Source organism: Oncorhynchus nerka, linkage group LG14, assembly GCF_034236695.1.
Source record: "Oncorhynchus nerka isolate Pitt River linkage group LG14, Oner_Uvic_2.0, whole genome shotgun sequence".
NCBI lineage: Eukaryota > Metazoa > Chordata > Actinopteri > Salmoniformes > Salmonidae > Oncorhynchus > Oncorhynchus nerka.
The window spans coordinates 36,356,170-36,378,023 of NC_088409.1; the positions used below are offsets into that span (position 1 = coordinate 36,356,170).

Consider the following 21,854-nt stretch of genomic DNA (forward strand, 5'->3'; position numbering starts at 1 on the left):
TACTTCTCTTGACCTCTGCTTGTACTACCTGGCACAAAGGTTTTAAAATAAAAATGCTTTTAGAGAGTTGACGTAATGTTCCTGTCCTGGAGTTAACACAGCTTGTTTGTAGGTTGTTATTTAGTAGTTGTTGTTAATCCACATTGTCGTCCTCTGGCTCGAAACACTGATGACTAATCCAAGCCTTAACTTCCTTGTCGTCTCGATCGCTCCCCCCTGACGTGTACATAGTATAAATATATAAATACAGTATCTAGTGGAAAGGAAAATAAAGAATGACTAATTTATGGTGTCACGTGTTCTATTTCTCAGTGCCGAGCATGAAGGATTTCTTCTCTTCTGTATCAATGCTTATTTTACAAGTCCTTATCTTTTTATCTCTTATTGCAGTGCTTTAACATTTATGCTTTATTTCTCCACTGCTTTGCTGTGACTACTCCGCCACAACAGGCTTAATGTGCTTTTACCCTGCACCATTTTGTACAGTGCACTCGAAACAATCTTACCACAAAATGTGCTTTTATTCACCGCTCTGAACTAGTTTTTTTTAAAGAAACCTTTTAGAATCTGTCACTATTTGTCATTTTTTTTTGTATTTGGTTGCAATTAAAGTTTTCTTGATTTTTGAAACGATGACCTTGTTGCTGTGTATTATGTACATAGAAGGAATATAAATAGTAATTGAATGTAGGTATCTGGGTATATTTATTATCAATGTCCTCTGTTAGCTAGTGTAACATGTTAGCACACCCTGGAGGGTGCTGAGTCTTGCTGTTTGTCTCGTTTCGGTTGTGATAAAACTGTTCATTGTCAAGAGCGCTGATAACATACAGTATCTAGGCTATGGGAATCAACATGAGAAGGGTAGCGAGGGAGAGCGGTGACGTGTGTTAGCTCACGTTTCACTCACACACCCAAGCCCCTCCCCCTGTTTGTTTGATTTGCATATGTCATCTGGTTGACTAAGGTGAACCCGCTGCCGTGGTAACGGGTAGTTTGGACAGAGTGGGAGCGTCAAGGAAACGTACAGATACCGTGTGTAATGGCTTAGGAATGTGGTGTTGCTTTGGTATTACCACATAGAGGGAGGGTTTGTTATCAGTTGGGGAATGTGCATGCTGGCTGAAACTAAGTAATTCGACCAGCTCTCAAGGGCTGCGTTCTTTGAACCCTCTGACTCAACCAGACTGGTTTGGTAAAGAAAGTGGGAGGGGACGCGTGCTTTCATGTGCCCATACTTTTATCACTGTAAAACCATGTGACCTTCACTCCCCACAGTGAAGGTGCAGAGATGAAGTGGAAATGGATTCATTGTGTGAAGGTTTGATTGTTTTTCTGCCCTGTAGTCTCAGCTAGAACCAATTTGGTTCTTTAGGTCCGTATCTTCCCTGTGTCTCGACGCTTTGACACAGGTCTGTGTGTGTGTCGTCTATGGGGTTTTTCCGTCGATGCTCAAACTATTTATTCAGAGTCCAGACAGCCATCTGGCTCCACTAATTGCTTTTGAGGCTGGCAAAATGAAAAGGCGGCTCGCTCACTCTCGCTCACTTTCGCGCTCTCTTCTCTGGGCTCCTGGCTGAATGCTGAAGACTTCCTTTCACAACAGAGCGGAAATGGTGGCATCACTTAAAACGCCTGAGAGGAGTACAAGCACACTGTGTTGCGCTCGACACAAATATTTGAACGTCCCTCTAGTTTAAGAGCAGTGACCCCTTAAACCAAAACCTGGCTGTTCAACCAGAAACCACAACCTAGATTTGAAGCCAAACTGACACTGCGGGGCCAAGCTCTGTGTTGTCCAATCCCTGTTCTAACGTAGTGCTGTACCAGTCCAGTGCCAATCCGCTGTAGTTCTATTGTAGTGATGCCTGGGGCACTGTCATGGTGGCCCTGTTCTGGCTCCCTGTGACGGGAGGATGAGGCAGACATTGTTTTTGTGTGTCTGTCGGACTCGGTTAGGAATAATGGTGTGTGTTTCTGTGTTTGTTCACGGCAGCGTGTACTATAACGGCATGTTTGTGTTTAGACACCAGCAAAGTGGGGCAGTTTGTTTCCGTGTCTGGTATGATGGCCTGAGGGGGGTGCCGTGTGTGTGGTGGTATTCGACTGAGGAGACGTGTGTGGACATCTGAGTGGGTACTCATATGTATGCGTATCTGCATGTATGCCTGTTGACTCTGCAGCATTCAAAGTATATACTGTCCATGGCTTGTCTGAGCTACTGTCCAGTCCATACAGTAGTGTCTAGATGAACACACAGCCTTAACACACACTTAAACCTGTTCTAGTCTGCAGATGGATAGAAGCTAGCCTACTGCCACCTGTCTCCGTTTAACCTCTCACCCTTAGGCTCCAGGCCTGACTCAACAATCCCAGAGTGTGATAGCTGGCCTGATGAATGGATCACAGTACGATGTATTGATGGGCTGACCCATGAGGGCATCTCTTCAATGACCTAAATGAGTAGCCAGCCTGGTTCTGACCTTTTTTAACGTGAATGGAAACTCCTTTTGGCCTCATCACATGCTTTGTGTAGATTCTGTTTGACTTGTTCTACTCCCTGCTGTTTGCATGGCTTCTCCTGGTCTAGCCTGGGTACCTGACTGTCTGCATGGCTTCTCCTGGCCTAGCCTGGGTACCTGACTGTCTGCATGGCTTCTCCTGGTCTAGCCTGGGTACCTGACTGTCTGCATGGCTTCTCCTGGTCTAGCCTGGGTACCTGACTGTCTGCATGGCTTCTCCTGGCCTAGCTTGGGTACCTGACTGTTTGCATGGCTTCTCCTGGCCTAGCCTGGGTACCTCAAATCAAATCAAATTTATTTATATAGCCCTTCGTACATCAGCTGATATCTCAAAGTGCTGTACAGAAACCCAGCCTAAAACCCCAAACAGCAAACAATGCAGGTGTAAAAGCACGGTGGCTAGGAAAAACTCCCTAGAAAGGCCAAAACCTAGGAAGAAACCTAGAGAGGAACCAGGCTATGTGGGGTGGCCAGTCCTCTTCTGGCTGTGCCGGGTAGAGATTATAACAGAACATGACCAAGATGTTCAAATGTTCATAAATGACCAGCATGGTCGAATAATAATAAGGCAGAACAGTTGAAACTGGAGCAGCAGCACAGTCAGGTGGACTGGGGACAGCAAGGAGTCATCATGTCAGGTAGTCCTGGGGCACGGTCCTAGGGCTCAGGTCCTCCGAGAGAGAGAAAGAAAGAGAGAATTAGAGAGAGCATATGTGGGGTGGCCAGTCCTCTTCTGGCTGTGCCGGGTGGAGATTATAACAGAACGTGGCCAAGATGTTCAAATGTTCATAAATGACCAGCATGGTTGAATAATAGTAAGGCAGAACAGTTGAAACTGGAGCAGCAGCATGGCCAGGTGGACTGGGGACAGCAAGGAGTCATCATGTCAGGTAGTCCTGGGACATGGTCCTAGGGCCCAGGCCAGTTGAAACTGGAGCAGCAGCATGGCCAGGTGGACTGGGGACAGCAAGGAGTCATCATGTCAGGTAGTCCTGGGGCATGGTCCTAGGGCTCAGGTCCTCCGAGAGAGAGAAAGAAAGAGAGAAGGAGAGAATTAGAGAACGCACACTTAGATTCACACAGGACACCGAATAGGACAGGAGAAGTACTCCAGATATAACAAACTGACTGTCTGCATTCCACACTATTACTCTGTTGTTGTCAATGTCACGTACACTAAAGCAGAACACACTGGAACTCTTGCTGATTACTGAGACTACTCTTTAGCATAACAGGAAATGGTATTGTTAACCTTTTATCAGGAAGTCATAATGTTTACTCTTCTCAGGGTTTTATTAAGCTACATTTTGTGCGCACACACTCTCTCTCACACACTCAACCCCTGACCTTGTGTGTGTGTGTGTGGGGGGGGGCCCTGTATCCCCTAGGGTCCCAAGGAGATTACGCTTCCTCTCCTGATGCTGACCGGGCTTGAGCTGACGGCAGGCAAGGGATTGTGGGTAGCAGGGCTCCCAGGGGTGGTGCATGGTTGGCCCACTGCCACCAGAGCAGAGGGGGTATCTGACTGGGTTGGGGTGGGGGTAGATGGATAATGTAGATCCAGCTGAATGCACCTTCCACATGACAGAGCGTGTTTGGGATGAGGACTGTTGAGAAGTGGGGGGTTGTTGTAGGGTGATGGGTTTCTGTGTAGTGTAGGGAGGTGATGAAGGGTGTTTGGGAGGAGGTCTGTGGAGGAGAAGTGGGGGGTAGTTGTAGGGTGATGTGTTTCAGTATAGTGTAGGGGGAGGTAATGAAGGGTGTTTGGGGTGAGGACTGTGGAGAAGTGGGGGGTTGTTGTAGGGTGATGGGTTTCTGTGTAGTGTAGGGAGGTGATGAAGGGTGTTTGGGAGGAGGTCTGTGGAGGAGAAGTGGGGGGGGTAGTTGTAGGGTGATGTGTTTCAGTATAGTGTAGGGGAGGTAATGAAGGTGTTTGGGATGAGGACTGTGGAGAAGTGGGGGGTTGTTGTAGGGTGATGGGTTTCTGTGTAGTGTAGGGGAGGTGATGAAGGGTGTTTGGGATGAGGACTGTGGAGGAGAAGTGGGGGGTTGTAGAGGGATGGGTTTCAGTGTAGTGTAGGTTTAGGAGTGGGTTGGTTTGGGCTGAGGAGAGGAACGGGGGAGGTTGTTGTAGTTGGATGGGTTTCAGTGTAGTGTAGGTTTGGGAGTGGGTTGATTTGGGATGAGGGGAGGAACTGGGAGGGGGTTGTTGTAGAGGGATGGGTTTCAGTGTAGTGTAGGTTTAGGAGTGGGTTGATTTGGGCTGAGGAGAGGAACGGGGGGAGGTTGTTGTAGAGGGATGGGTTTCAGTGTAGTGTAGGTTTAGGAGTGGGTTGATTTGGGATGAGGAGAGGAACGGGGGGGTTGTTGTAGAGGGATGGGTTTCAGTGTAGTGTAGGTTTAGGAGTGGGTTGATTTGGGCTGAGGAGAGGAACGGGGGGAGGTTGTTGTAGAGGGATGGGTTTCAGTGTAGTGTAGGTTTAGGAGTGGGTTGATTTGGGATGAGCAGAGGAACGGGGGGGGTTGTTGTAGAGGGATGGGTTTCAGTGTAGTGTAGGTTTAGGAGTGGGTTGATTTGGGATGAGGAGAGGAACAGGGGGTGTTGTTGTAGAGGGATGGGTTTCAGTGTAGTGTAGGTTTAGGAGTGGGTTGATTTGGGATGAGGAGAGGAACGGGGGGGGGGGGGGTTGTTGTAGAGGGATGGGTTTCAGTGTAGTGTAGGTTTAGGAGTTGTAACGGCGTTCGTTTGTTGTAGAAAGAGAGTCGGACCGAAATGCAGCGTGGTGGTTACTCATGATCTTTAATAAAGGAAAAAGGAACGATACATGAAATAACTTAATACTATGAAAACAACAAACGGAACGTGAAACTTATTACAGCCTATCTGGTGAATACACAAAGACAGGAACAATCACCCACAAGATACAAAGTGAAACTCAGGCTACCTAAATACGGTTCCCAATCCGAGACAACGAGAATCACCTGACTGATTGAGAACCGCCTCAGGCAGCCAAGCCTAACTAGACACACCCCTAATCATACACAATCCCAATGCTAATAAAACCCCAATACGAACCCAAACACATAACCCATGTCACACCCTGGCCTGACCAAAATATATAACGAAAACACAAAACATATTGACCAAGGCGTGACAGGAGTGGGTTGGTTTGGGCTGAGGAGAGGAACGGGGGAGGTTGTTGTAGTTGGATGGGTTTCAGTGTAGTGTAGGTTTAGGAGTGGGTTGATTTGGGATGAGGAGAGGAACGGGGGGGAGGTTGTTGTAGAGGGATGGGTTTCAGTGTAGTGTAGGTTTAGGAGTGGGTTGATTTGGGATGAGGAGAGGAACGGGGGGGGGTTGTTGTAGAGGGATGGGTTTCAGTGTAGTGTAGGTTTAGGAGTGGGTTGATTTGGGATGAGGAGAGGAACGGGGGGGGGTTGTTGTAGAGGGATGGGTTTCAGTGTAGTGTAGGTTTAGGAGTGGGTTGATTTGGGATGAGGAGAGGAATGGGGGGAGTAGGATTAGAAGAGTGGGGGCATGGGGTTAGTGCAGCTGTGTTAGTTTAGATTCTGTGAGATCTGTGTGTGTGTGTTCTCTCTGTATGTCCCACTCAGTGGTGCAGTGACCTCAACCACCACCTGCAAAAACAGACTGCAGCCGCAGATGAAAGAGGTGTGTGTGTGTATATATGTGTGTGTGTGTGTGTGTGTGTGCACGTCAAGCTCCCATGTACCTGGAACTAAACCTCTCCCTGAAGCACACAGAATAACAAAATTGACAATTTTACAGGGTTCTTGTTAGCTGGCAGCACTGACCTACAGTCTGTCTGAGTCAGATCTCTATCCATATAAGAATGGTTACTCCTGCTCCGCTCTTAAGAATAGATGCGTGTGTGTTTGGCTCGGGGCGCTCTGCAGATCAGATGCACTGGTTGCTTAATTCACCGTCTCAATCGTGCTCTCACACACACACACACACACACACACACACACACACACACACACACACACACACACACCGACCGATCAAGAGAAGAGCAGAAACAGAAACACTGGCTCTAGGTTGGTCAGGATAAGTCGTATGACATTTTTATTGGACTGTCAGGTCTAGAGTGAATCAACTGGTCAGAGTGCGTCTTTGTGACTGTACACACGGGATAGAGATTGTGTCTCTTCTCTCTGAGGCAGTCCAGAGTGATTTGTTCAGTGACTGTGTGGTCTCGTCTCTCTCTCTGTAGGAGTGAAGTCTATTTCAGTCCTTTGTCTGACATCAAATAGAGTCAGGTTGCGGGAAGTACTGTGACAACTTCACACAGCTATGCCTGTGTGTGAGGCAACTTCTCTTAACACTTCTACACACACTCTGTATTATCTCTTCTATTCATCCTTCTCTCCATCTATCTCTCTGCTCACTCTCACCTCTTCTCTCCATCTATCTCTCTGCTCACTCTCACCATCTATTCTCTGCTCACTCTCACCTCTTCTCTCCATCTATCATCCTCACCTTCTCATTCATCCTCCATCTCTCCATCTATCTCTCTGCTCACTCTCACCTCTTCTCTCCATCTATCTCTCTGCTCACTCTCACCTCTTCTCTCCATCTATCTTTCTGCTCACTCTCACCTCTTCTATTCATCCTTCTCTCCATCTATCTCTCTGCTCACTCTCACCTCTTCTATTCATCCTTCTCTCCATCTATCTCTCTGCTCACTCTCACCTCTTCGATTCATCCTTCTCTCCATCTATCTCTCTGCTCACTCTCACCTCTTCTATTCTGTCCCTCCTTCCTTTGACCTTTCTCCCTCTGTCACTCTCATAATAACGAAGTGAGATGAATGGTGAGAATCTGACAACCCACCCCGCTCCTCGTCTCACTGCTCAGAGATACCGTCTCTCTTCCTCCCCTTATATCTGTCTCCCTGTTTCTCTGATCTGGTTACCACAGGAGACTGACAACCCCCCAGTGTTACCTGCAGCCAATCAGATCACAATCTATTCTGTGAGGAAAGGAGTTCCTTCCCCTTTCCACTTATTGTGCTTCTCTGTTGCAAGCCAGACGTTGTCTAGAGGGCAGAACAGACGGGAGCTGAAGGTATTGAACTGTGGGGTGTATCTACCTGTCTGCTGAGCCCTGCTCTTAAAACACTGCAGGGCCACAGTGACAGGTGCACAGTGACAGGGCCACAGTGACAGGGCCACAGTGACAGGGGCACAGTGACAGGGCCACAGATATGGTGCTGTGGGTCGGCTCCATGGAGAGGCCTGATTCATGTCCATGTGCAGAGGAGTGTCTGACACGAGAGCAGTGTGTGTGACATACGAGAGAAATGAGCAGCCTGGGACCTTAGACACACACACACACACACACACAGCAATATTAGAGCTCTCATCTTTTACCACCTATGGCTCCTTGGGCGTAGCAGCACTATATTGGTTTAGCTGTACTTTAGTGTGTGTCTGGTCTGGGAGTCTCTAGTCTTCTATCATCTGTAGCCCCATGCCTCTATTCTACAATTTATCTCTGTATTACAGGGCCTTTCTATGAGCTTTTCTCCTGTCTTTTATCCTCCATAGGCCCACACCAAGGATGTGACCAAAATGGATCCCTATGTGGTGTGTCCCAAATTCCCTATGTAGTGCACTACTTTACACCAGAAATGGGCTCTGGTCAAACGTAGTGCACTACATAAGGAATAGGTTGTGATTTGTCAAGGAGTTGTTTCTTTATCACTGAGTTGTGTTACTTTGTCACGGAGTTGTGTTACTTTGTCACGGAGTTGTGTTACTTTGTCACGGAGTTGTGTGTGTCTGTCAGGGAGTTGTGTGTGTCTGTCAGGGAGTTGTGTGTGTCTGTCAGGGAGTTGTGTGTGTCTGTCAGGGAGTTGTGTGTCTCTGTCAGGGAGTTGTGTGTCTCTGTCAGGGAGTTGTGTGTGGGTTGATAGTAATGTGTTGAACTCTCTGATGACATCATACTAACATCCACAGAGACTAGTTTCACTGGGCTCTCTGCAACTTGAGGTGCTGTACAATAACCAGGCCTATAGCCTGTCTCTGAGGCTAAGTCTCCATGCCTGTCCCCTTTAGCTCTGGCTGTCCTGTCCACCCTGTGTCCCCTGTCCCCTATTGCCCCGGTCTCCTTCACGGACTCCCCCCTCCTCTCCCTATCCACCCTCTGTTCTCTCCCTCCTCACTCTATCCCTCCTGTCTATTTGTGGTGGTAATGTTTTTGTACAGTGATGACAACCAGGGTCATAGCTAGCCTGCCACCACGTCCAGCAGTGAAGCTGCGAGACACACACACACACACACACACACACTGGTGTTTGGTGACATTTTACAGTAAAATGATTCATCCATGTTGGCATCCAGCCTTATGAATAATATTAATGATCTGTACAGCAGAGGCATGTTACACTCAAGCTTGTACACACACACATGCTTCTGCAGGCGGTGGGGAGAGCATGTCACAGCCAATACATGTCACACACACACAGAATGCATTTACCCAAGTTACTGGTCACTAGAGATGTTCTTCCACTATATAATGGATGGACGGCTGTAGATCTGTAGTCCGATAGATGAATAATTGGACTCATTTAACCTTGTCTATCATTATGTATTCTGAAAGACTTTACCCCCTAGGGTTTTATTTAATTCATATTTTTAATCAGCCAGACATTTTGGAATTAATATTTCAGTCACCCTTTTCCTTCAGGCATTGGACTTGTGTGAAGTCTGGTATGATGACAGTCGTTTTTGAAAGGAGCTGAAGGTGTATTGTTGTGTATTGAAAAGAGAACAAATGAGTTAGAGTGAGTGAAGATGAGGAGATGATGGGTTTCGGTGCAGGTGAACATTCCTTGGTGTCATATAGCAGAGGGTGAAGGGAGAGTGTCTTTCTGCCAAACTGGTTGGTGGCATTTAATTTGTGACAGTGGACACTCTTGTCTATGGCATGTATGCTAAGTCAACCAGCCTAATATTGCTTAATGGTCTACTGACTGGTGTGTTTCACAGAGGAAGTGGTTGATCTAGACATTTCTGTCACCTGCTAGACATTTCTGTCACCTGCTAGAGTCAGCTCTGTCACCTGCTAGATAGTTCTATCACCTGATCCAGGGGTGGGCAACTCCAGTCCTTGAGGGCCTGATTGGTGTCACAGTTTTGTCCCAGCTCCAGCTAACACACCTGACTCCAATAATCACCTAATCAGGATCTTCAGTTTAGAATGCAATTTAATTAATCAGCTGTGTTTGCTAGGGATGGAGAAAAAGTGTGACACCAATCAGGCCCTCGAGGACTGGAGTTGCCCACCCCTTTGCTAGACCGCTCTGTCACCTGCTCGACAGCTCTGTCACCTAGAGGAAACACTGACGGTCCTGATACAGGTGTCTCAGAGACCGGTGTGTGTTGTTCACCTCCAGTTGAGCTGATAGAGCAGAGACAAGAGGGACCTGATACAAGTCTAACAGGTGTGTCTGTGTCTAGAAGAAAGATGGGTATGTGTCACCTCCAGTAGACGCACATCTATCTGATACACATCTATCTGATACCGCTGTGTGTGTGTGTCGCCTGCAGGAAGTGTTGAACATCAACAAGCCATTGATAGATTACACAGAGAACAATGCCAATATCTGCTCCTGTTCAGGTGACTGCTACTGTGTACACAGCAGGGTTGGGATCAATTTAGTTTCAATGCAGTCAATCCAGGAAGTGAACTGAAATTCAAGAACTGCAAACTTCTCATAGAAAGTAAATGGAAACTTTTCAATGATTGAATTGAAATGGAAGTTGCCCCAACCCTGGTACACAGACCAAAAGAATGTTGAGTTTTGTGAGATGTTGAGAACAGACAGAATACCGGCCCAGGCGAAGACAGTTGGAGTAGAAAGGAAGTCACTGCCCATCTAGGTGTGTAATAACTGCTATTTCTGCCTCATCCTTCACAATGAGTAGCCTCCATTCCTATAGCAGCAGATCAAAAACACTCACATCAGCTCTGTTCCATCCGTCTGACTCTGTGTTGTTACACAGGTACCTTTCTTCCCCACACACACTCCTGTCTCTCCGTGTGTGTGTTCCCTCTCCTCTCGCCGTGTCTAACGCGGTCTGACACACACTTGTGCAGACGCGTACACACACACACTACTTCAGGAGGATTGGGCTGGTGTAAAGCTGGCAAGAAATCAATCCTCTCTCCCTCTTCTTCCACTCTTCTGTCCTCTGAGCTCTGTATTAAATATGTAGAGCCCTGTGCTGTGCTGGGTGTTTAAGGGCTAGTGTAGTGTGGACCAGTATAAGAGGCTCTTTAGGGAACACTGATATAACTCCCCTCAACACAGCTCTCAATGACTGGTGTGTGTGTATACATAAGCATTTACAATAAGGAGTGTAGTGTGTTACTGTCGACACACACAATGACTTAGTGTGCCCTGGTGAACACTTAAATGGACTGGCATGCACTCACAAACACTGACTAGCGTCGACAGTAAAATGATCATGTGAAAAACAGCCCGCGGCGTTGCAGTTTGACACACTTAAACCTGTGCACCTGGCACCCACTACCGTACTCCATTCAAAGACACTTTATGTATTTAATACTGCAATGTATTTATGTCCTCTCACCCACTTTATACTTCACTGCTACCTATTGATTACCTCACACACTGTGCTCCTCACCCACTGCAATGTATTTATGTCCTCTCACCCACTTTATACTTCACTGCTACCTATTGATTACCTCACACACTGTGCTCCTCGCCCACTGCAATGTATTTATGTCCTCTCACCCACTTTATACTTCACTGCTACCTATTGATTACCTCACACATTGTGCTCCTCACCCACTGCAATGTATTTATGTCCACTCACCCACTTTATACTTCACTGCTACCTATTGATTACCTCACACACTGTGCTCCTCACCCACTGCAATGTATTTATGTCCTCTCACCCACTTTATACTTCACTGCTACCTATTGATTACCTACCACACACTGTGCTCCTCACCCACTGCAATGTATTTATGTCCTCTCACCCACTTTATACTTCACTGCTACCTATTGATTACCTCACCCACACTGTGCTCCTCACCCACTGCAATGTATTTATGTCCACTCACCCACTTTATACTTCACTGCTACCTATTGATTACCTCACACACTGTGCTCCTCACCCACTGCAATGTATTTATGTCCTCTCACCCACTTTATACTTCACTGCTACCTATTGATTACCTCACACACTGTGCTCCTCACCCACTGCAATGTATTTATGTCCTCTCACCCACTTTATACTTTACTGCTACCTATTGATTACCTCACACACTGTGCTCCTCGCCCACTGCAATGTATTTATGTCCACTCACCCACTTTATACTTCACTGCTACCTATTGATTACCTCACACACTGTGCTCCTCACCCACTGCAATGTATTTATGTCCACTCACCCACTTTATACTTCACTGCTACCTATTGATTACCTCACACACTGTGCTCCTCACCCACTGCAATGTATTTATGTCCTCTCACCCACTTTATACTTCACTGCTACCTATTGATTACCTCACACACTGTGCTCCTCGCCCACTGCAATGTATTTATGTCCTCTCACCCACTTTATACTTTACTGTTGCTATTGAACTGTCTATCTCTGACACACACACACACACACACACACACACACACACACACACACACACACACACACACACACACACACACACACACACTGAGAGGTGGGAGAGATGGAGGAGCATGATATAGCTAACTGTATATTGAGATTCTGATGTAGTGTGACATAAAAATGATTATCTGAGAGAGCCAGACTTGATGCAGTGTGTTAGATGCTGTAGGAAGGATCATTATGCGACCATGGGGTTGTCTGTCTGGAGGATATTGTCGGTAAGGCCTTTTGATGCATGTACAGCAGTTTGATATTCTTCATCTGTGACATGTGGGTGTGTAAATGTGACTATTAGCATCCATATGCATTGTGTGTGTCTGTCATCCTGTATGATTGTGTTTTTGTAACACACTGTGTGCATGCTTTTGTAGTATTCTAGTTGTAATGTTGGTGTTAAGGACAGACACTGTGAAGAACACACATCTATAGCAACAGGTGGTAATGACTTCCATCGCAGGAGGCTGCTGAGGAGGCTCATAATAACAGCCAGAACGGAGCAGTTGGAATGACATCAAACAACTGGAGGCCGTGTGTTTGATGTATTTGGTACCATTCCACTGGTGCCGCGCCAGTCATTACCACAAGCCTGTCCTCCCCAATGAAGGTGCCACCAACCTCCTGTGACTTCCATGTATGATCAGCACAAGGCTCCCACAACCTAGAATACCTCCCAGGGAACTATATATATAACTGTGGTTCTGGTTTACATTGTGATTCCACATCCATATGCCCACAGGCCCATTAGATGTCCCATGCAAATAACGTGTGCATACTTGAATGTGTATGTTACTTGCGCTGTAACCCTGCATAATCAACAACAAACTAAACCTAGTCACTGAAGCTCGCCGCATAACGATAAGTCCTTTTTTTCCACATGCAAAATCTTACCCTCGTTGCCTATTCTATTCCATTGTTTAAATGCACAATAGTTCACCATGGCAAAGGAGAATTGTCTTAATGAGAGTTTAAATCCGAATGCAGAGCTAGAGCCGGGCCTGTGCCGTTCTGGCTGTGCAGATTCTCTTGAGGGGCATCGGCTGAAAGGGGGAGAGGATGCAACTGGAAAGCGGGGCCATTACGGCTCCCCGTTCTGTTAATCAGTCTCTTATTCGAGGTAGTCTACTGGAGACGGCCCCCCAATTAGCCGCCTGCTGTGGCCGAGAGGATACATCTCAGTAGCCTGAAGTCATCTCCTCTCTTTCCTCCATCTCTACTGACATTGAACAGATATAGCTATAAGTGATATTAAATTCTATCAAGGCATCCTCCTCGATATTGCTTTGACCTAACACAGCCTAACCTGAGACCAGCACATTGTTAGTAGAGGAAACCGTAGTGGAAATGTTAGTTTGTCTCACCTCAATCCCCTCTCAGTAGAAGGCTGCGCTCTGGGCTGGGATCCCTCTGTGCATGGCGGAGTAGTGCTCCAGTAGTTAATGAAGTGGATGTTCTCCCAGGCGGAAGGTCACAGGGCAGGTAAACGGACCAATGGGTGACAGACCAGGCCCCACGGAAGGAGGGGGAGGTTAGGGACAGTTCACATTATGACACACTAGCTAACTGAGGTGACCTGGGTTCTTACAGTACAACTCCTAGTTACCCGGACAGGACTGTGTGTGTGTGTGTGTGTGTGTGTGTGTGTGTATGTGTGTGTGTGCGTGCCTTGTTATGGATCTGCCAGCTGCAACCTGTGTATGTTCTCTCTGTTGCTGGGAAGAACAGCTACTTGGTGTGGTTGTGGGTTGGTGTGTGTTGCCTTTTGGACTACTACAGCCTGCCTATTCCTACCCCTATTAAACCTTCTCAGCTGGACTGGAAAGATACATTTGGGTAATGCAGCAGGCCTGCTCCATGCTGGCTTGACCCAGCCACCTCTGTTCCAGTGTGAAGTGGACTGTAAATATTGACGCAGAGACAGCGAGAGGGGAGTCTCGACCTTGTCAGAGAGAGAGGGTATGAGGGTGGGAGAGAGATACCCTGCCTTCTCCCAGGGTGCCTGTCGGTGCCTTAATGCACCATGGCAGGGAGCACACTGTTTCCCTGCAGAGAGAGGGGGAGATCAACGTCAAACACTCACACACCCACACGCAATTGTATGCATACACACAGTCTTTCCTGCTGTCACACACACACACGGGCTTGGTGTCCCTGACATACGTTTAATCCCAGACAGTGTAAATGCATGGGGCCAGCTCTGGAATCACCCTGGATGAATACTGGGCCTGTCTGACAGACTACAGCTTCAGTACTGCACCAGGCAGGCAGGCAGCAGCCAACGGCAGGAGACTATAGTACTAGCAGTCCACATAGTACTACTGTAGTAGTGTTGATGGTAATGATATTGTGTTTTGTGTGTTTATTATTAGCAGCAGTAATATAAGACTAGCATACTTGAAGAGGCAGTTTCCAAAGTGATCGGAATTCCTCTCCATCACCCCGTCTCTCCCATTCATCCTCTCTCCTCTCCTCTATCACTGTATGTCCCTGCCCTTCTCTCCCTCCCACACACACCTCCAATCTGTGTGATTATGTATGCGGCGCCTGGTTACCAGGATACAGGGTCGCTAGGGAGCGAGGTGTGTGTGTGTGTTGGGCTGAATGGATGTTGGTAATGTAACACTGTTAAGCCTTTAGGATCTAAGGGCTAGACTTCTCCTCTCCCTGACTGAGCAATGGGATTACTTCAGCTCCCTCTTCATCCTCATCCTCATCTCTATCAGTGCTGATCAATCCGTCTAGACCTAATCTGTAACCCCATCGTCTGGGGTCAATGGAACCGTGTTTGTCTCATGTGTACGTTGATGCTCAAACTTAAGTCAACAATAATACAATACAGGTGGATTTTATGATCAGCAACAGTAGGATTGTTTGGCCAATGAATGACCCTTTAATCTGTTTGGGTCAATTACTTTTATAGCTGAGGTATAATAAATATATAGCTCTGGGAGCAGAGATGGCACGTGTGTGTGTGTGTGTGTGTGTGTGTGTGTGTGTGTGTGTGTGTGTGTGAGGGTAATAAAACAGGCTTATCTCTGCTCGTTAGGAGATTAAAGATGCAGAGCTGGAGACGCTACAGATTTGGGCTGCCATATTAAGGAGAGATAAACGAGCGTTTCCCAAACGAAGGCAGCAGTAGAGGATGGGAGAAGGGAGAGATCGGGATAAGTGCAGCATAGTGCAGCTAGGCCAGGTCAGCCAGCCCGAGGTCAATGAGTCATATGGGCCTGTATGGTTGGCTGGGGAAGCATGTTAACCTTAATCCCAGTTGGGAGAAGCAGACTGGTATCACCGAGAGAGGTAAGCAAGCAGGCAGAGCAAGATGTTACTCTGTTTCCTGGTCAGCCAGTCTCTCAGCCCAGAAAATCCCCCAGCAATCATCTAGAGGCTGCTTAATTATGCAGCAGTGCTCTAGTGTTGTAGAACTTTGGCAGTATTGGCAGTATTTTTTAAAGATTTTTAAACTCTTAGCATTATTTTAGACCATACCTCACATTGAGAATACAGGTAGAATCCTTGAGAATACACCAAGAGTGGATAAACCCTCTCTCAATCTGTGGGAGGGTATGGGGGTGTGAGTAAGTGTGAGGGTATGGGGGTGTGAGTGAGTGAGTGTGAGGGTATGGGGGTGTGAGTGAGTGAGTGTGAGGGTATGGGGGTGTGAGTGAGTGAGTGAGTGGGAGGGTATGTGTGAGTGAGTGAGTGAGTGGGAGGGTATGGGGTGTGAGTGGAGTGAGTGAGTGGGAGGGTATGGGGGTGTGGTGAGTGAGTGAGTGGGAGGGTATGGGGGTGTGAGTGAGTGAGTGGGAGGGTATGGGGGTGTGAGTGAGTGAGTGGGAGGGTATGGGGGTGTGAGTGAGTGAGTGGGAGGGTATGGGGTGTGAGTGAGTGAGTGAGTGGGAGGGTATGGGGGTGTGAGTGAGTGAGTGAGTGGGAGGGTATGGGGGGTGTGAGTGAGTGAGTGGGAGGGTATGGGGGTGTGAGTGAGTGAGTGAGTGGGAGGGTATGGGGGTGTGAGTGAGTGAGTGAGTGGGAGGGTATGGGGGTGTGAGTGAGTGAGTGGGAAGGTATGGGGGTGTGAGTGAGTAGGAGGGTATGGGGCATTCAGCACACCACAGAGAATTGTGGGTGTGTATAAATGTTGGTGTGAGTGACAGGGATACTGGATAGTATACAAGATGGCCCTGCCAGCTGGACTCTGCTCAGTGTGTGTGTGCCCGCACCCGTTTGGCTAAATTTACGGAGCCCAGCCTGTCCTTGTCGGAGGGCAGCGGAGCGCGGCGCCAGCTGAGAGACACAGCGGGCAGCTCGGGCCGTCTGGGAGATTTTGTTAGAGCGAGACATGGCTGGCATCCACCACAGATACAGAGGGCTTGATCTCTATTCACCACTGCTGGAGTCACTCAGACAGCGGCTGCATCTCAATACTCTAAAGTGGCTTCCTCTCCTTTATCTGAACTGATCTGAAAAGAAAGTACCCTAATAAATAAAGAATGCTTACCAGATAAAGCTGTCACCAGCCTAGTTTATTCCCTATCAGTAAAAAGGAGATGAGGGGAGGAAATCACTTTGGAGAGGGAGGAAAAGTTTCAGGTTTTATTAGTCGTATGTACAGGATACACATGGTGTATATACTGTCCAACTAAATTGTTACTTGCACGTTCCTTCTTGACAATGCAACAACAAGAAATAAAATATAAGAATACGAACATAAAGTAAACGACTCAGTATAATAGAATAAAGACATAGTAAATGATCATGGGAGTGATGAAGAGCAGAGAGGACGGAACAAAGCAGAGGTAGTGAAGATTATTAGTACTTCAGAGCCTGTTATGGAGACACAGCACCGCCATGTGGACAACAGGCTGTATTACACCCTAATCACCTAGTAACACTCCCTTCTACGTCCTATAACTGGACTACTGCCATGTGGACAACAGGCTGTATTACACCCTAATCACCTAGTAACACTCCCTTCTACGTCGTATAACTGGGCTACTGCCATGTGGACAACAGGCTGTATTACACCCTAATCACCTCGTAACACTCCCTTCTACGTCCTATAACTGGACTACTGCCATGTGGACAACAGGCTGTATTACACAAATCACCTCGTAACACTCCCTTCTACGTCCTATAACTGGACTACTGCCATGTGGACAACAGGCTGTATTACACCCTAATCACCTCGTAACACTCCCTTCTACGTCCTATAACTGGACTACTGCCATGTGGACAACAGGCTGTATTACACCCTAATCACCTAGTAACACTCCCTTCTACGTCCTATAACTGGACTTCTGCTATGTGGACAACAGGCTGTATTACACCCTAATCACCTCGTAACACTCCCTTCTACGTCCTATAACTGGACTACTGCCATGTGGACAACAGGCTGTATGACACAAATCACCTCGTAACACTCCCTTCTACATCCTATAACTGGACTACTGCCATGTGGACAACAGGCTGTATTACACCCAAATCACCTAGTAACACTCCCTTCTACGTCCTATAACTGGACTACTGCCATGTGGACAACAGGCTGTATTACACCCTAATCACCTAGTAACACTCCCTTCTACGTCCTATAACTGGACTACTGCCATGTGGACAACAGGCTGTATTACACCCTAATCACCTCGTAACACTCCCTTCTACGTCCTATAACTGGACTACTGCCATGTGGACAACAGGCTGTATTACACCCAAATCACCTCGTAACACTCCCTTCTACGTCCTATAACTGGACTACTGCCATGTGGACAACAGGCTGTATTACACCCTAATCACCTAGTAACACTCCCTTCTACGTCCTATAACTGGACTACTGCCATGTGGACAACAGGCTGTATTACACCCTAATCACCTAGTAACACTCCCTTCTAAGTCATATAACTGGGCTACTGCCATGTGGACAACAGGCTGTATTACACCCTAATCACCTAGTAACACTCCCTTCTAAGTCATATAACTGGGCTACTGCCATGTGGACAACAGGCTGTATTACACCCTAATCACCTAGTAACACTCCCTTCTATGTCCTATAACTGGACTACTGCCATGTGGACAACAGGCTGTATTACACAAATCACCTAGTAACACTCCCTTCTACGTCCTATAACTGGACTACTGCCATGTGGACAACAGGCTGTATTACACAAATCACCTAGTAACACTCCCTTCTACGTCCTATAACTGGACTACTGCCATGTGGACAACAGGCTGTATTACACAAATCACCTAGTAACACTCCCTTCTACGTCCTATAACTGGACTTCTGCCATGTGGACAACAGGCTGTATTACACAAATCACCTAGTAACACTCCCTTCTACGTCATATAACTGGGCTACTGCCATGTGGACAACAGGCTGTATTACACCCTAATCACCTAGTAACACTCCCTTCTACGTCCTATAACTGGACTACTGCCATGTGGACAACAGGCTGTATTACACAAATCACCTAGTAACACTCCCTTCTACGTCCTATAACTGGACTACTGCCATGTGGACAACAGGCTGTATTACACAAATCACCTAGTAACACTCCCTTCTACGTCCTATAACTGGACTACTGCCATGTGGACAACAGGCTGTATTACACAAATCACCTAGTAACACTCCCTTCTACGTCCTATAACTGGACTTCTGCCATGTGGACAACAGGCTGTATTACACAAATCACCTAGTAACACTCCCTTCTACATCCTATAACTGGACTTCTGCCATGTGGACAACAGGCTGTATTACACAAATCACCTAGTAACACTCCCTTCTACGTCCTATAACTGGACTTCTGCCATGTGGACAACAGGCTGTATTACACAAATCACCTAGTAACACTCCCTTCTACGTCCTATAACTGGACTTCTGCCATGTGGACAACAGGCTGTATTACACAAATCACCTAGTAACACTCCCTTCTACGTCCTATAACTGGACTTCTGCTATGGTGTAAAGCTTTGTCTCATAAGACCTATTAAACATGCCATGTTCTGAACAATAATGACTTCATACATGTCAGGGGGAACTACTCTGAGATCATTTTAAGAAATGATCATTTATTATTGGGGCGACAGGTAGCCTAGTGGTTAGAGTGTTGGGCCAGTAACCGAAAGGTTACTCCATAAAGGTTCAATAAAAATGGACAGTTTTCATAGTTTTACTGGGAAACCAAAGCGTTTTTATTTTATTTACATGTTGTGGTCTAATTGAAAACAACTGCTATTTACATGTGTAAAGGTCATTGGATGCTCCATTGTTTACATTACAGAGCGTTGCTATAAGATCATCAGTACCACAGTCGTAATTATAATCCTAACATTCAATCAAGGGCCAACCAAATGACTTTCCCTGTGTAACTCTTCTCCAATTAGCTGAGCTCCTTATTTCCCTTTAACACTCCCTCATTAGCATAATCCCCTGGGCAATGATGGGGAGGATAAGGGGATGGGGTCACACCGTGTGTGTATGTATTCCTATCTTATTTTTAGAATTGGTACTTGTGGTCATGGTTCATTAGAGGAAGGTACTACAGTCATTATGTCTGATTGTCTGCCTCTCCACGTGACTGTAGTCTACACTAATGTAGACCTTCTGTAAAGAAAGAGACACACTTTCTCTGCGTCTCGGCTTGCTCACACACACGTATACACTTTCTCTATACCTCTCATCCACACACACTTTGTTTGCACCTCTGTCTCACACACCCTATAGACTGTAGCTAGGCATACTTCATTACTTGGGGATTACATTTAGAATTCCGCTTTCAGAACCTTTCACCACAAATGAAACGATGTTGTGTAAATGTAGGGTTATTCCTGTGCATGTGGGACGACTCCAGCATGTGAATGTTATCACTACTCTTCTTAATGTTCTCTCTTTTCTCTCCCTCTTTGTACTTATCCCCTTTTACTTCCCTTCTATTCTTTGTCTTCCTTCCTATCTCACTTTTTCTCTCATCTACTTTATTTTCTCTCATTTCTCCTACTCTCCCTGTCTCTCTCTCTCTCTCTCTGCAGGTACTCGACTGCCAGTGAAGGGTCCCACTACAAGCGGTGTTATAGGAGGGCTCATTGGGGTGGTTCTGCTGCTGGCCATTATCGGCAGTGTTGTGGTCTTGGTCCGCAAAAAACGCAACCAGCACAATGGAGAGTGAGTGTTTGTGTGTGTCTGTCACTCATACTAAGTGATCATCCTGTTTGTTTTAATTCCCTCCTTTCTCTCTTTCTCAGTGGTCCACCCAAGTACAAGCCCCCTCCCCCTAACAAGCAGCAGACCACCACCAGCAGCTCTTCTGATACGGTGAGGGATGCTGGCCAGCCATAACAGTTTAGACTTGCTGTTATGGCCCCTCAATTTGTATTTTACAACACCACAACATGTTTTTAGCAACATTGTTAAATGATAAAAAGATTATGCTGATTAGGAAAAACCCTCCATCTGAAATAGGTTTTCAAATCAAAATCAAATCAAATTGTATTAGTCACATGTGCCGAATACAACAGGTGTAGTAAACCTTACAGTGAAATGCTTACTTACTTACTAACCAACAATGCAGTTTTAAAAAATGCGGATAAGAGATAAAAGTAACAAGTAATTAAAGAGCAGCAGTAAAATAACAATAGCGAGACTATATACAGGGGGGTGCTGGTACAGTCAATGTGCGGGGGGAACGGTTAGTTGAGGTAGTATGTAGTTAGTTATTAAAGTGACTATGCATAGATGTTAACAGAGAGTAGCAGTGGTGTAATGAGGGGGGGGGGGGGTCACTGCAAATAGTCTGGGTAGCCATTTGTTTAGATGTTCAGGAGTCTTATGGCTTGGGTAGAACTGTTTAGAAGCCTCTTGGACCTAGTTTTACCCAAACTCAGAGTACATGAGAATAATCCTGTGTGTGTGCATGCACATCTGCAGCTGAACACCAGTCGAGACCCTGTGGAGAGAAAGGATGGATCCGTGGACCACCTGTACTACGCTCCGCAGGATGCCGAGCCCAGCACAGTAAGAATACAGCCATACATGGGGTGCATCTCTCAATAGTCCTTCTCTCCTGACTCCTTTCCTCAATCTTCAGACATGAAAGACCTGGACGGGTGAAAGCAAATTCCCAGCTGGCCTCTTTGAAAATGATTCAATCTGGCCTGTGTTTTCCTATCAGTAAAGATGGAGTGAATGGAGACCAGGAGAGGAAGCCATTGTAGACTATCAAGATACATTAAGCTCTGTAGCTTTGGCTTATAAAGTGCCTCAACCCAACTCTTAGTTCATTATCTATATCTATAATACATCCTGGTAAAGGATTCATGAAACAAAAATAACTCAATCATTTAACATCTACTTATGATCATTAATTCATCAGTTACTCAACATGATTGCCCTATTTACCAGTACACAAACATGAGAACGTGTAGGAAACTGAAGGGTGTGGAGGGCTGCTATGTGGATAGAAGCTGTTACACTGAACATGCTATAGATGGAAACATGTGTTTTTAATACTGTAGCAACCATTCCCTTGGTAAGCTAGTTACAATTTCCCCCTGTGATTTAACCCTATTGGAACAGTGGTTAGCAAGTTTGCCCATGGGCTGGAAGACCTGGGGTCAAGACTCTCAAAAGGTGTTGCTCTGTCAGTTTGTTCGCTAAT

The 21,854-nt window shown here is 46.5% G+C and overlaps 1 protein-coding gene and 1 long non-coding RNA gene across 2 annotated transcripts in view; one reads left to right on the forward strand and one right to left on the reverse strand.

Annotated features, from left to right (window-relative positions):
* Positions 1-21,854, forward strand: part of LOC115140949 (nectin-2-like) — a 73,226-nt gene that overhangs the window by 49,905 nt on the left and 1,467 nt on the right. Inside the window, exons 7-9 of the mRNA XM_065028031.1 lie at positions 20,230-20,362; positions 20,443-20,512; positions 21,125-21,211. Coding sequence (XP_064884103.1) covers positions 20,230-20,362; positions 20,443-20,512; positions 21,125-21,211 — 290 coding nt within the window. The remainder of the gene's footprint in view (positions 1-20,229; positions 20,363-20,442; positions 20,513-21,124; positions 21,212-21,854) is intronic.
* LOC135575217 (uncharacterized) lies at positions 55-13,633 on the reverse strand. Its single transcript, XR_010465767.1, has 2 exons — positions 13,566-13,633; positions 55-3,541 (listed from the first exon to the last, which is right to left on the reverse strand). It is a non-coding gene; the product is annotated as an uncharacterized LOC135575217 (long non-coding RNA).